Genomic DNA, 14,106 nt, shown 5'->3' with positions numbered 1-14,106 from the left:
CAATATGGCCGCCCCCAGTTGCCGTACACAAGATGGCGCCCAACTAATTTGGCCGCCGCCGGGTGCCGTACTCAAGATGGCGCCTCAGCAATATGGCCGCCCCCAGTTGCCGTACACAAAATGGCGCCAAGACAATATGGCCGCCCCCGGGTGCCGTACACAAGATGGCGCCTCACCAATATGGCCGCCCGCAGGTTCCGTACAGAAGATGGCGCCTATCCAGTGGCGCCACCAAGATGGACGCCCCCTTTCTCCCACTCAACATGGCGGCGGAGAGCCACACTCCAGATGGCGCGGCCCATGGGGTACTCCCACCAAGACGCCTCCCGCCACCTCCCCTCACATCTCCTTCACCCGCACCTCCCTCTTCGCCTCCTCCATGGAAGCCCTAGGGCGGCGGGACGTGCGAGGCTGGAAGCGCCAGTCCTGCGGGGCGGGAGGGCGGGAGGAGGAAGAGCCCAAGATGGCGCCGCCCTCGTGTCGTGTGTGTCGCCCTCCCCCCCCCGGTCCCACTGCTTTATGCGGTAAAAGTGATGTGACTCCCTCTTTTCTATTGCTTTATGAGGTCAAAGTGATGCAATTCCTTCTTTTCCATTGCTTCGTGAGGTAAACGTGATGGAATTCCCTCTTTCTCAGTGCTTTCTAAGGCAAAAGTGTGGGAACACCGCCTTTTGCCCGAAGGGAGCCGAGCGCCCAAAGGGCATGGAGCCGACCGAAGGGAGCCGAGCGCAGCCCGAGCCTCCCGAAGGGGGCGGAGCCAACCGACGAAACCCGAGCGCAGCCCAAGGGAGCCGAGCGCAGCCGAAGCCACCCCAAGAGGGCGGAGCCGCCCGAAGGGACCGGAGGGGCTTCGACAGGGTCCGAGAGGAGCCGATGCCTCCCGTTACCCCCCCATTCCCCCCTATTAACTCCCGTCACCCCCCCATTCCCCCACCATTGCCCCCCATTACCCTCTATTAACTCCCTATTATCCCCCATTATCCCCGGTCCCCTCTAAGGCCCACCCCCATTGCCCTACAGGGGATTCTGTGGGGAGATTTGGGGGTCTGGAGTCCCATTACGGGGGTCTATGGGTGGGATTAGGGGGCATATGGTGGTCTGGAGTCCCTACATGTGGGTCTATGGGTGGGATTAGGGGGTATATGGGGGTCTGGAGTCCCTACCTGGGGTTCTATGAGTGGGATTAGGGGTCATATGGTGGTCTGGAGTCTCTATCTGGGGGTCTATGGGTGGGATTAGGGGGCATATGGGGGTCTGGAGTCCCTACATGGGGTTCTGTGGGTGGGATTATGGGGCATATGGCGGTCTGGAGTCCCTACATGGGGTTCTGTGGTGGTCTGGAGACTCTTTATGGGGGTCTATGGGATGTCTGTAGGGGGATTAAGGGGGATACGGGCATCTGGAGTCCCTACATGGGGGTCTATAGCGGTCTGGAGACCGTTCATGGGGTTCCATGGGGGAATATGGGAGGATATGGGGGGCATATGGGGGGATTTGGGGGTCTGGATTCCCATTAGGGGGTCTATGGGGGAATATTGGGAGATATGGGGATCTGGAGTCCCTACATGGGGTTCTACGGGGGAACATGGGGTGGGATATGGGGTTTTATGGGGGTTTATGGGTATATGGAGTTCTGCAGTCCAATTATGGGGTTCTGTGGGGGGATATGAGGGTCTGGAGTCCATGACAAGGGGTTCTAGAGGGAAATATGGGAGATTAAGGGGGGGATATGGGGGACCAGCGTGCCTACCTGGCGTTCTATAGGGGGATATGGGGGTAGATAGGGTGTCTATGTGGGGATATGGATGTCTATAGTCCCTAAATGGGATTCTATGAGGTCTACGGGGTGGATATCAGGTGTTCACAGGGGAATATGGGGGGCTTATAGGGGGATTTGGGGGTCTGGAGACCCATAATGGGGTCTGTGGGGGTCTATGGGGGGATTAGGGGACATCCGGGGGTCTCTGGTGACTCGGAGAAAACTCCAGGAACAAACTTGCCAGCAAGGGTTTCCAGTTGGCAATCAGGTGTTCTTTATTGCAGTCTTGGTCTCCAAGTCTGAGTTACAAAGTCTGAGGCCCAGAGTCTGGGCCACAGAGTCTCAGCCCCAAAGTCTGAATCCCAGAGTCTTAGCCATTGAGCCTCAGCACCAGAGTCTCAGCTGCAGAGTATCAACCACAGCCTCAGCTCAGAGTGTGAACCCTGGAGCCTTAGACATGGAGTCTGAGCCACAGCTGCAGTCTGAGTCCCAAAGTGTGAATCTCAGACTCTCACCCATCTGAGCCAGAGAAAGTGAAGCAGAAAATTAAACCCATGGAGCACCCACAGAGCAAACAGCGAGCAAATATGGAACAGCCAAGGCACTCACTGAGCAGGCAGGGAGCAGCCATAGAGGCAGAGCCAGGTAATACAAAGTCCCAGCTGTGGTTTATCAGGGTGTTTTAATCCCAGCTGGTGGTTTGGGCCTCCCCTGCCCCAGCCCATCGAGGGAGGGGTTGTGGGTGGGGCCTGTGGTATATGAGGCCCAGCCTTTCCTCAGGGAGCTCATTTGGGGTTCAGCTCTCATCAGGGTGAGTACAAAATTTTTTCTCTCCCCACTTTTTTTTTTTTCCGCTGGTCCCAGCAGGCCCGTGAGGCGACGTTCATCATCTAAGTTTGGGCGCAGGGACGGGTTTTTCTCCAGCAGGGCATTTTCAATGATCCCGAGCCAGTTCCCAAGTGGAGACTCATATATATCTAGCAGTGCCACTGTGTGTCAATGCCATGACCCAGTCTTGGCTCTAAATTAAACCAGAGAAGCCTCTACACACTTGTCCTTCAGTAGGCTGAAGCCAAACCATGGATGAGGTAAACTGGCGTCACAGTGTGAGAGCCCTGCAGATGTTGCTTTTGTGGGCTGGAAGCCAAACATAAGGAAATAGCTCAGTCCAACAAAACTCCAGAGCACATAAAAAAGCTGCAGCGTTGAGAAGCCTCACACAAGCACAAGAGTCTCAAAACACACTGAACATGCAGTAGAGTGTGTTATTGGCAACTAATGAGAAACCTTGTGCTCGTAACACACAAGACTCCAAAAATGCCAGCAGATCCTTAATTTCTGTGATAGGGTGGTACCAATCCAGCTGGCAGTGGCAGACTAACAAGTGGCCAGCCTCCGTGGACCTGAAGCTCTGCTCCATTGCCTGCTTCCTTCTGTCTCTGCTAACTACTGGAGAAGTCAAAACTGGCTTTAGAAGCACGCTGGCTTGTGAGGACAATATACACTACATATTGTACAAAGGAGTTACTGCCGGAAAGTGTTCTTTCCTGCTGGCTTTATTTCCAAGATTACCAGTGAGGTCTGATGCTCAAGTCATGGCCCAGGATTTTCATTCCCCTTAGACAAGCAGAAGGGCAGTACCTGCCTTGGGGACTCCAGTAAGACCAGAGTGCTCCTTCCTCGTGTACGTTTCCTGTTTTCCACGTGGACACCAAGCCAGTTAAAGTGCACTTCCTACACGTGGAAACATTTAGGTATGCGACTTCTCCTCTCTTCCGGTATATTACCAGCTGGTTTGGATTCTGGCCTCTGTCTTAGGAGTTTGTTGAGCTTTACTTGAGGACTTATTAGCCATCAGTTATGAAAATACAGGTAATGCTCCCTCACATCAAGAATGAATGACAGCCATCAGCAAGCACCGCAGTTAGTGCAGAGAGCTCATCATCCTCTTAGTACAAGTTCTGCTTTCCCACATCCTGGGCATGGTTGCTGAACCCTCAGCTCTCAGGGACCAACAGCAGAGACAATGTTAGTCCAGCAGCAGCCAGACTGCTCACTGAGTTCACATGTCCAGAATTTCTATCTCCATTTCATTTTCACTCCTATCAGAAGGCTTGAAGTCCTCTTCCTCCTCCTTTTCGTCATCCTCACTCTGCACTCATACGCTAGCTGCTCTTCACCATCTTCAGTGCTGTTTAACCAAAGGAAGCCCTTCTGTAGGCACAACATATCAGGCTTCTTGACTGTGATGGGCAGACTGTAGTTACATGAATTGCGTTTTGCTTTCACGGGCATGTCAGTAGGGGCATAACCTAGAGGCGAAAAGAGAAAGCCAATAATGAACAGAGGGTAAGCACGCTGCATATTATCCCTAGCTCAGTAACAGAAGTGGTGGGCTGGTGTGCGAAAGGCAGGGTGATCCTTGGGCTACTGTGATTTTAGGAAGGTGGGGATAGGAGGACCACCAACACCCAGCTGTTGCTCCCTTGCTCTGCCTTCTAGCAGTTTCAGATAGGCAGAAGGGCAGATGTATGGATTTACCATGTAATAGGCCAAATGCAGTGAAAGAAGTTTAGGCTTGTCTGGGTAGGACACTGATACTGGCTTTTATTGCATTCCAAGACCAGACAGGACAGATTTCAAAGATCCAAAATAATACAGGTATAACTGTGGAACTGAACACAGCAGTCTTGGTGGCATATAATGAGACTTTTTATATCAGTCAGACTATGGATTTGGCCATTTTTATCCCCAGATAAACAGACAATGTCCATCCAGCAGCCAGTCTACTCTTCAAAAGGGCTGGAGAGCTGTACAGAAAGCACATTGCAAAATTCATTTTCCGCATATGGCCAAGTCTAAGGAATACTATTTCAGAGCCCTGGCCAACATTTCAAACACATGCCACTCACTCATATTCCTGATGTGACATTGTCATTGCCTTGACAAATTATTATCTCATCCATCATTTCAAGTGGAGCTGCAGCTGTTCAGGACACCAAATATTCCCGTATCTGTGACAGAATATGCCAGTACAGCCCTCCTCATTTGACAGATTACAGAAAAAATAAATGTGTATTTAGCTTAGGGCACAAAGGACAACTGATATCGAACAGGAGTGGAACCCAAAAGCCTGTATTTGGATCCCTGGCCTAATTACACAGGCTCATATCTCACTCAATAACAAGGCTAAACAAGCACAAAACAAAACCTTCAAAGAAGCAGCAGTAATTACAACCACAAGAATTTTCAGTGAGGTCTGCATGCTGCAGTACAGTACTCAGCCCAGGAGTAAGGCACGTACGTACCTTTCTCAGCTCTTCCTCCACCTTTTTATCTACAGGATTTGTGCACACTTTCTTCCAGGTCTGTACAGCAGCATCCAGTGGTTTAGCGGGGACCTCTTTGTCATCAAAGTTCACAAAGATAGCACTGTGTGGGCGACGGGCCCTGCTGAGGCCAATCAGGTTCTCACCAGACACCTGGGGATTGTTGTATCCTTCCCTAAGAAACAGGGAAAGGATCAGGTCTGCTTTTTGCCTGCGGCACACACAGACCTAGGGCCTTCACAGCAAACATGCGAAAATGGAAGCTTGTGCTCAAGATTTTGGAAGAGAAGGGACTCAGTTGAGTGAGCAATGGGTCAGTTTGTCTTTCACCCCACCTCCCTATCACATACTGGTGCCATAAAAGAATCTTGTGACACCACTGAGGAAAGCTTAAATTAAAAAAAAAAAAAAAAAGAGAAGGAAAGAAAAAACCTGCAAAACAACATGAAAACTACATATACTTGCACAATGACAGAGGTCTCTGCACTACCTGGCAGAATACTCTTGGGGAGTTACCCCACTGCTCTGTATGAAATGCACTGGCAGCACAAAAGGCTTCAACTCTGAAGAAAAGGCAACAACTCTGCATTTGCTCCTCTGTAGCTACTGCAGCTTGGTAGGTACATAGACCAGGCAAAATGGAAACACAGTTAAGATACATATTTTTTTTTTTTTTTTTAAGTGCCAGTGAAGGACCCCGGTGAGAAACCAAAAGATGTTTCTTGTGGGAGAGCTCACAGATTGTTCTTCTGGCAAAACCAACTGGTGACCAAGAGGGAACAGGTCCAGTGAGCACGGTCACAGGAACACATGGCATTGACTCCTGCACACTCCCCCTTGGCTCCAGCACGCTGGAAGCAGGCAAAAAGCCGGGCTCACTGCATGCCGTACTTCCAGGAGCATGCTGGGGGAGGCCGTCATCTTCCCCAGATCACCAGCTCCCCTCACCTGGCAAGTCCTCAAATGGACTTTTGCTGGGGTTTCTGCTGTCCAGGCAGTTTCTGAAGAGTGCCTCCTTCTGCTGTGCCAAATCAAGAGGGGTAAAACAGATTAAGGCATCAGCTTAAACAGGAGAAATACATGAATTATGTATTTAGTTCTGCTCTGATGCTTTGAGAGCAGAGATCCTATAGTAACAGTGAAGTCAGAATGGATTGGAGGCATCTTCAAGTGGCTATACCTCAAGTAGAAGTATATATCAAACCAGCAAATCATTTCACTACCTGTCCATTCTAGAACCAACACAGCTATATGCTACATTGTGAGAAAAGGCACTAACCAGTGTTGTATATCTGACCAATAAAAATCATTAATGGGAGCGTCTGTTAAGGGATAAGGGCTGCGGGTGCTATAACTGTTTGCAGTGCTGTCCCGCCTTTCTATTTCTAGCCAAGCCCCCCTTTTTTTAAGGTTGTAAATGGCAATTATTAAAGTAATGAGCTGCTGTTTGGGGCAGTTTTGCTCATTTTTTGCCCCCTTTTTTTTTTTTTGATTAAAAAGGCAGGGGAAGAATCTGAGCAGTTATGGTGTCATTTGGGGTGCCCCAGTATTTCTGGGATGTGGTAATGATTTTGTGGAGGAGCAGGTGAGTAGAGGATGGGGGGGGTCCTCTGAAGAAAGGCCTGGTAACAGCCCAAGAATGACTGAAAATTTATAAGTGTAAATAGATAATATATAAAAAATATATATACCCTAAATATATAGATGTGTAAACATCTATGCCATATAAGGTTTTTTAAATGCAAAGAAACCCTATTTATAGACTTAAAAACTCACCCTCATTCTCTAACTGGTGAAACTGTAAAACTACCTTGAGAAGCTGCCCCTTTCTCCCTTATCCTTTCCTCCTTTTTCCCATGCTGATTAATGGACAATTCCCCTAACCAAGGACTTTCCATGGCAGGCCATGCCTGTGGAGCTGCTGCCATGGCACAAAAATATTCCAATCCCTCCGATTCTGGGTCTGGAAGGAGGAAGGGGAGGGGATACCCACTCAACTTCAGGGTAGAAAAAAAATCCTGCTTGGTGATGCAGTGACGGACAGGGGGTGTAGACTCGGGCGAGGGTGTGATCTAGGCTGTGGGTGGGGCCAGTGCGCAGATGGGGCGTGGTCCGGTCTGAGGGCAGGGCTAGTGAGGGCTGAAGGTGTGGTCTAGGCAAGGGGCAGGCCTAATGTGATCATGAGGCCGGGATGGGCGGTGACTGTGCTGTGCACAGGGTGTAGGCTGCAGCTAGGGCTGGGGGCGTGTCCAGGGCTGTGGGTGGGGTTACTAACTGAGGGGTGTGTGGTCTCAGCCAGGCGAAGGCTCCAGGTTGTCCTGGGGTGCAGGGTGTGACAGGGGGTGTGGCTTGGATAGGGTCAGGGCTCTGGGCGGGGTTACTAAAGGACCATGGGTGTGTCCAGGATGGGTGCATGGCCCCAAGAGGGCACAGCCACGCTTACTGGCGTCTTCTGGGCAAAACATGTGGGTGTGGCTAGTGTGGGACTGGGGGTGTGGCCAGGGCGGGGTCTGCATTGGGGGCGGGGCTATGGGGGGTTGTGGCCACATGAGAGACACATAGGGACCCATAGAGACACATTGGGGGGGTGGCTGCTACCCATGGAGAGCTCATAGAAACTCCACAGAGACACACTGAGGGGTGGGTTCAGGCCGGTTTAGGCTGGTTCAGGCCGGTTTAATCCGGTTTAGGCCTGTTCAGGCTGGTTTAATCCGGTTTAGGCCAGTTCAGGCCGGTTTACTCCGGTTTAGGCCTGTTGAATCCGGTTTAGGACGGTTTAATCCTGTTCAGGCCGGTTTAATCCGGTTTAGGCCAGTTTAATCTGGTTCAGGCTGGTTTAATCCGGTTTAGGCTGGTTCAGGCCATCTTAATCCGGTTTAGGCCGGTTTAAACTGGTTTATTCCTGTTCAGGCCAGTTTAGTCCGAAACTGGAAAAATGGCATAGAAATGGCCAAAAAATGGCTTAAAATGTGTTAGAAATTGGAAAAGAAGGCATGAAACATGATAGAAATAAGCAAAAAAGGGCTTAAAACAGGACAGAAATGGCCAGAACAGGTTTAGATATAAAAATTGCTTTAAATGTGTTAGAAATATGAAAAATAGATTAGAAATGGGCAAAAATGGTTAGGAATGGGCCAAAATTGCTTAAAATGGGTTAGAAGTATGAAAAATTGGGTTAGAAATGTCCTAAGATGGCTTAATATGTGCTAGAAATGGGAAAAATGGGTTAGAAATGGCCAAGAATGGCTTAGAAATGGCCAAACCAGCTTAAAACAGGTTAGAAATGGCCAAAACATGACTAGAAATAAGCAAAAATGTCTTAAATTGGGATAGAAGTTTACAAAATTGGGTCAGAAATGACCTAAGATAGTTTAAAATAGGTTAGAAATGGGAAAAAATGGGTTTGAAAAGGTCAAAATGGGTTTAGAAATGGCCAAAATGGCTTTAAATGTGTTAGAAATGGGTAAAAAAGACTTAAAATGGGTTGGAAATGGGAAAAATTGGCTTAAACTGGGATAGAAGTGGGAAAAATTGGGTTAGAAATGTCCTAAGATGGCTTAAACTGTGTTAGAAATGGGAAAAAATGGGTTAGAAATGGCCAAAATGGCTTAAAATGTGTAAGAAGTGGGCAAAATTGGGTCAGAAATGTCCTAAGATGGCTTAAAATGTGTTAGAAATGACAAAATGGCTTAAAACAGGTTACTAAATTGCAAAAACAGGGCTAGAAACAGAGAAAACAGGCTTGAAACAGGTTAGAATTGGGGAAAAAAGGCATAAAATGTGTTAGAAATAAGTCAAAATGGCTTAAAATATGTTAGAAGTGTGCAAAATCGGGTAAGAAATGTCCTAAGATGGCTTATAATATGTTAGAAATTAGAAGAATGGGTTAGAAATGGGCAAAAATTGTTAGGAATGGGCTAAAATGGCTTAAATTGCTTTAGAAATGGCCAAAATTTGCTTAAAATGTGTTAGAAGTGGGCAAAATTGGGTTAGAAATGTCCTAAGATGGCTTAAAATATGTTAGAAATGGGAAAAATGGGTTTGAAATGGCCAAAAATGGCTGAAGATGGGTTAGAATTGGGAAAAGAAGGCATAAAACGTGTTAGAAATAAGCCAAAATGGCTTAAAATTGGTTAGAAGTGTGCAAAATTGTTAGAAATGTCCTAAGATGGCTTAATATGTTTTAGAAATTTGAAAAATGGGTTAGAAATGGCTAAAATGGCTTAAAATGGGTTAGAAGTATGCAAAATTGGGTTAGAAATGTCCTAAGATGGCATAAAATGTGTTAAAATGGGTTAGAAATGGACCGAAATGGATTGAATTTGGCTAGAAATGGGCAAAATCGGCTTAAAATGGTAAGAAGTGGGAAAAATTGGGTTAGAAATGTCCTAAGATGGCTTAAAATGGGTTAGAAATGGCCAAAATGGCTTAAAATTGGTTAGAAACAACCAAAATGGCTTAAAATGCGATTAAAATGGCCAGAAACGGTTTAGAAAAGCCAAAAGGGCTTAAAACAGGTTGGAAATGGCAAAAACAGGGTTAGGAATTGAGAAAAATGGCTTGAAATAGGTTAGAATTTGGGGAAAAAGGCATAAAATGTTTTAGAATTAAGCAAAAATGGCTTAAAACGGGTTAGAAGTGGGCAAAATTGGGTTAAAAATGTCCTAAGATGGCTTAAAATATGTTAGAAATAGGAAGAACGGGTTAGAAATGGACAAAAAAGGTTAGGAATGGGCCAAAATGGCTTAAATTGCATTAGAAATGGTCAAAAATTGCTTAAAATGTGTTAGAAGTGGGCAAAATTGGGTTAGAAATGTCCTAAGATGACTTAAAATGGTTTAGAAGTGGGCAAAATAGAATTAGAAATGTCCTAAGATGGCTTAAAATGTGTTAAAATGGGAAAAAAAGGGTTAGAAATGGATCGAAACTTATTGAATTGGGCTAGAAATGGGAAAAATGGCTTAAAATGGGCTAGAACTGGGCAAAACCAGGTTAGAAGTGGAAAAAAATGGCTTTAAACATGTTAGAAATGGGCAAATTGGGTTAGAAATGGGCAAACCAGTTAGGAATGGGCCAAAATGGCTTAAAATGGGCTAGAAATGGCCAAAATTGGCTTAAAATAGTTAGAAGTGGGAAACATTGGGTTAGAAATGGCCAAAATGGCTTAAAAAGGGTTAGAAATGGCCAGAAATGGTTTAGAAAAGCTAAAAAGGCTTAAAACAGGTTAGAAATGGCAAAAACAGGGCCAGAATTTGAGAAAAATGGCTTGAAACAGGTTAGAATTGAGGAAAATAGCATAAAATGAGTCAGAAATAAGCAAAAATGGCTTAGCATGGGTTAGAAGTGGGCAAAATCAGGTTAGAAATGTCCTAAGATGGCTTAGAATGGTTTAGAAGTGAGCAAAATGTTTTAGAAATGGCCAAAAATGGTCTAGAAATGGCCAAAATGGCTTGAAATAGGTTAGAAATGGCTAAAACAAGGCTAGAAATGGACAAAAATGGCTTAAAATGGGTTAGAAATGGGCAAAATTGAGTTGGAAATGTCCTAATGTTAGCGTCAGGACAAACACATAACCATTGGAATGGTTATATGAGGTGCTTTATTAAGGCGCCGAGAACCAGGGGTACACACCCAAATCTGGTTCTAACCCTGTCACATCGCGTTCACAATTTATACATTAGAAGTTTCGCAATAGGTATCAGGGATTGCTTCATAAGTCCTTTACATCAGCCTCTTCTGCGCTTGCGCAGCCCCCTCTGGTGGTCGTCCTGATGAAGTAAGGAGTCTTCCTCACCCTCTCCTTTTTTCACCTTTCTGTTCTTTGGACAAATCCCAACCACTATGTGGATACAGCATTCTCTTATCTTCACTTAGTTGCCCTTGGTATGTGGTTCTGGCTTACTTAATTTTTGGTTCTGCTAAGTTGGAGTTTCACAGTACATTCTTATCTACATTCCCTTTACTATACAAGGTTATATTTGTTTCTATTCCTAAAGTCACCATTGTAGCATTTAGTTATAAAGTAGCTAAGATACAAACCAACACAATTGCAGCATTCAGTGTATGAAGCTTCTCTATTGATTTATGATTTCTAAACACAATCACCTACTGGAACAGTATCTAAAATACAGAACAGCAAAGTTACAAAATTTTAACATATGTACAAAGGCTTTCTATTGATTTGCAAACTTTTCAAATATAATCACTGCTAGAATGGTTACAGAAAATTTCACCCTCCTCTAACACTAAGATGGCTTAAAATGCATTAGAAATCAGAAAAATGGGTTAGAAATGGGCAAAAATGCATAGGAATGGGCCAAAATGGCTTAAAATGTGTTAGAAATAGGCCAAAATGGCTTAAAATGGGTTAGAAGCATGCAAAATTGTATTAGAAATGTCCTAAGATGGCTTAAAATTGGTTAGAAGTGGGTAAAACTGGGTTAGAAATGTCCTAAGATGACACCCCCCCAGTATGTCCCTATGGAGTTTCCATGGGATCTCTATGGGTCCCAGCACCCCCAGCATCTCTCTATGGGTCCCTATGTGCCTTTACGTGCATACCACCCCCCCCCCAGTGTGTTCCTATGGAGTTTCTATGGGATCTCTATGGGTCTCAGCACCCCCAGCATCTCTCTATAGGTCCCTATGTGCCTCTGCGTGCATAACGCCCCCCCCCCCCCCAGTGTGTTCCTGATACAGGGGGCTTGATATAAGAAACGCTAGTGCCTGGAAAATATAAAGTACTTTTTGCTTAACTTAAGTTGTAGAAAGAAAACTATGATATAAGTCTGTGGAATTTAGGGGCCCCACTAAACATGAGTTAATTATTTCACACTAGCCTTCTACACACCATTCTTCTACTTATCAGTTAGTTCAAAGACTCCTTGCCTGCCCATCCTACTTATCAGTTAATCCAAAGACAGAGCCTCCCAAACATCTGTTCTAAATCTTTGCTAGTTAACAGAAGAATTACAGATATGGCTAGTTTCAGCTAATTGTGTAATCACTGGGGCGTCCAACTGTGCCAAAGGTGAGAAGTTTAAGAAGAGGAAGACTCGTTTACTTCATCTTTAAGACCCCTACTCACAAGAGGAAGACTCATTTCCTTCATCCTGAGACCCTCACCCATGACCACGGGGAGGCACTGCGCATGTGCACAGGACCTTTTAGCTCATTATAATACGAAGCAGGGATAGATCATGAATACGTATAGGCGTGTAACTTTAGAGGATAAATGTAGCGGGAAACGACACTGAGGTGTGCCTACTTTGGAGGAGCTATCCCCATGCACCTCAGCGCTGAATAAAAGCATACCTACTTTACAACTTCAACGAGTTGTGGAGTCAAACCACGTATCATCCCTATCGAGTTTCCATGGAGTCTCTATGGGTCCCAGCACCCCCAGCGTCTCTCTATGGGTCCTTATGTGCCTCTACGTGCGTAACGCCCCCCTCCAGTGTGTCCCTATGGAGTTTCTATGGGGTCTCTATGGGTCCCAGGACCCTCAGCATTTCTCTATGGGTCCCTATGCGCCTCTGCGTGCATAACCCCCCCAACCCAGTGTGTCCCTATGGAGTTTCTATGGGGTCTCTATGGGTCCCAGCACCCCCAGCGTCTCTCTATGGGTCCCTATGTGCCTCTCTTTCCCCCCCGTGTCCGTACCTCGAAGGCCAGGGTGGTGGTGCCATGCAGGAGGTGGATGCCGGGCTCGGGCAGTAGCGGTGGGAGCTCCCGGAGGAGGGGGCGGCGATGCTGGGGGGAGTGGGGGGGGACCGGCCGGATTCCGGGCCGCTGCGGGCCTCGGGAGGAGGGAATGGCATGGGAGCGGAGCCTCCGCCCACACCAACCTCGCCAGCGCCATCTTGGAACGAAAAATGGCGGCGGCGCAGGCGCAGTGCGGCCGTTACCACGGCAACGCGGCCGCCAAGAGGGAGGGGCTGGTCTCCATATGGAGGAATGGCGGGTACACAATGGCGCCGATGGCACCTCACCAATAGGGCCGCCCGCAGGTGCCGTACACAAGATGGCGCCTAACTAATTTGGCCGCCGCCGGGTGCCGTACTCAAGATGGCGCCTCAGCAATATGACCGCCCCCAGTTGCCGTACACAAAATGGCGCCACGACAATATGGCCGCCCCCGGGTGCCGTACACAAGATGGCACCCAACTAATTTGGCCGCTGCCGGGCGCCGTACTCAAGATGGCGCCTCAGCAATATGGCCGCCCCCAGTTGCCGTACACAAAATGGCGCCACGACAATATGGCCGCCCCCGGGTGCCGTACACAAGATGGCGCCCAACTAATTTGGCCGCCGCCGGGCGCCGTACTCAAGATGGCGCCTCAGCAATATGGCCGCCCCCAGTTGCCGTACACAAAATGGCGCCACGACAATATGGCCGCCCCCGGGTGCCGTACACAAGATGGCGCCCAACTAATTTGGCCGCCGCCGGGCGCCGTACTCAAGATGGCGCCTCAGCAATATGGCCGCCCCCAGTTGCCGTACACAAAATGGCGCCACGACAATATGGCCGCCCCCGGGTGCCGTACACAAGATGGCGCCCAACTAATTTGGCCGCCGCCGGGTGCCGTACTCAAGATGGCGCCTCAGCAATATGGCCGCCCCCAGTTGCCGTACACAAAATGGCGCCAAGACAATATGGCCGCCCCCGGGTGCCGTACACAAGATGGCGCCTCACCAATATGGCCGCCCGCAGGTTCCGTACAGAAGATGGCGCCTATCCAGTGGCGCCACCAAGATGGACGCCCCCTTTCTCCCACTCAACATGGCGGCGGAGAGCCACACTCCAGATGGCGCGGCCCATGGGGTACTCCCACCAAGACGCCTCCCGCCACCTCCCCTCACATCTCCTTCACCCGCACCTCCCTCTTCGCCTCCTCCATGGAAGCCCTAGGGCGGCAGGACGTGCGAGGCTGGAAGCGCCAGTCCTGCGGGGCGGGAGGGCGGGAGGAGGAAGAGCCCAAGATGGCGCCGCCCTCGTGTCGTGTGTGTCGCCCTCCC

At 48.1% G+C, this 14,106-nt stretch overlaps 1 protein-coding gene across 7 annotated transcripts; it reads right to left on the bottom strand.

Annotated features, from left to right (window-relative positions):
- Positions 1 to 2,021: 2,021 nt before the first annotated feature.
- LOC308227704 (general transcription factor 3C polypeptide 5-like) lies at positions 2,022 to 13,258 on the bottom strand. Of its 7 annotated transcripts, none has more exons than XR_013958119.1 (4): positions 12,751 to 13,258; positions 6,037 to 6,109; positions 5,068 to 5,263; positions 2,022 to 4,071 (listed from the first exon to the last, which is right to left on the bottom strand). XR_013958119.1 is itself a non-coding variant. In XM_080630507.1 (3 exons), the coding sequence occupies exons 1-3, from the start codon at positions 12,906 to 12,908 to the stop codon at positions 4,045 to 4,047; spliced, it is 381 nt and encodes a 126-aa protein (XP_080486633.1). In that variant the 5' UTR covers positions 12,909 to 13,258; the 3' UTR covers positions 2,022 to 4,044. The 7 variants fall into 7 exon arrangements, 2 of the variants coding, with proteins under 2 accessions (XP_080486633.1, XP_080486632.1); XR_013958121.1 differs by having other exon boundaries at positions 6,037 to 6,106; XR_013958118.1 differs by having other exon boundaries at positions 5,068 to 6,109.
- Between the last annotated feature and the right edge of the window lie 848 nt (positions 13,259 to 14,106).

The sequence above is a fragment of the Psittacula echo genome (genome assembly GCF_963264785.1).
Source record: "Psittacula echo genome assembly, chromosome: 16".
Classification (NCBI taxonomy): domain Eukaryota; kingdom Metazoa; phylum Chordata; class Aves; order Psittaciformes; family Psittacidae; genus Psittacula; species Psittacula echo.
Note: the sequence above shows the minus strand (reverse complement) of the source record. Positions and strands in the feature narration are given on the sequence as shown.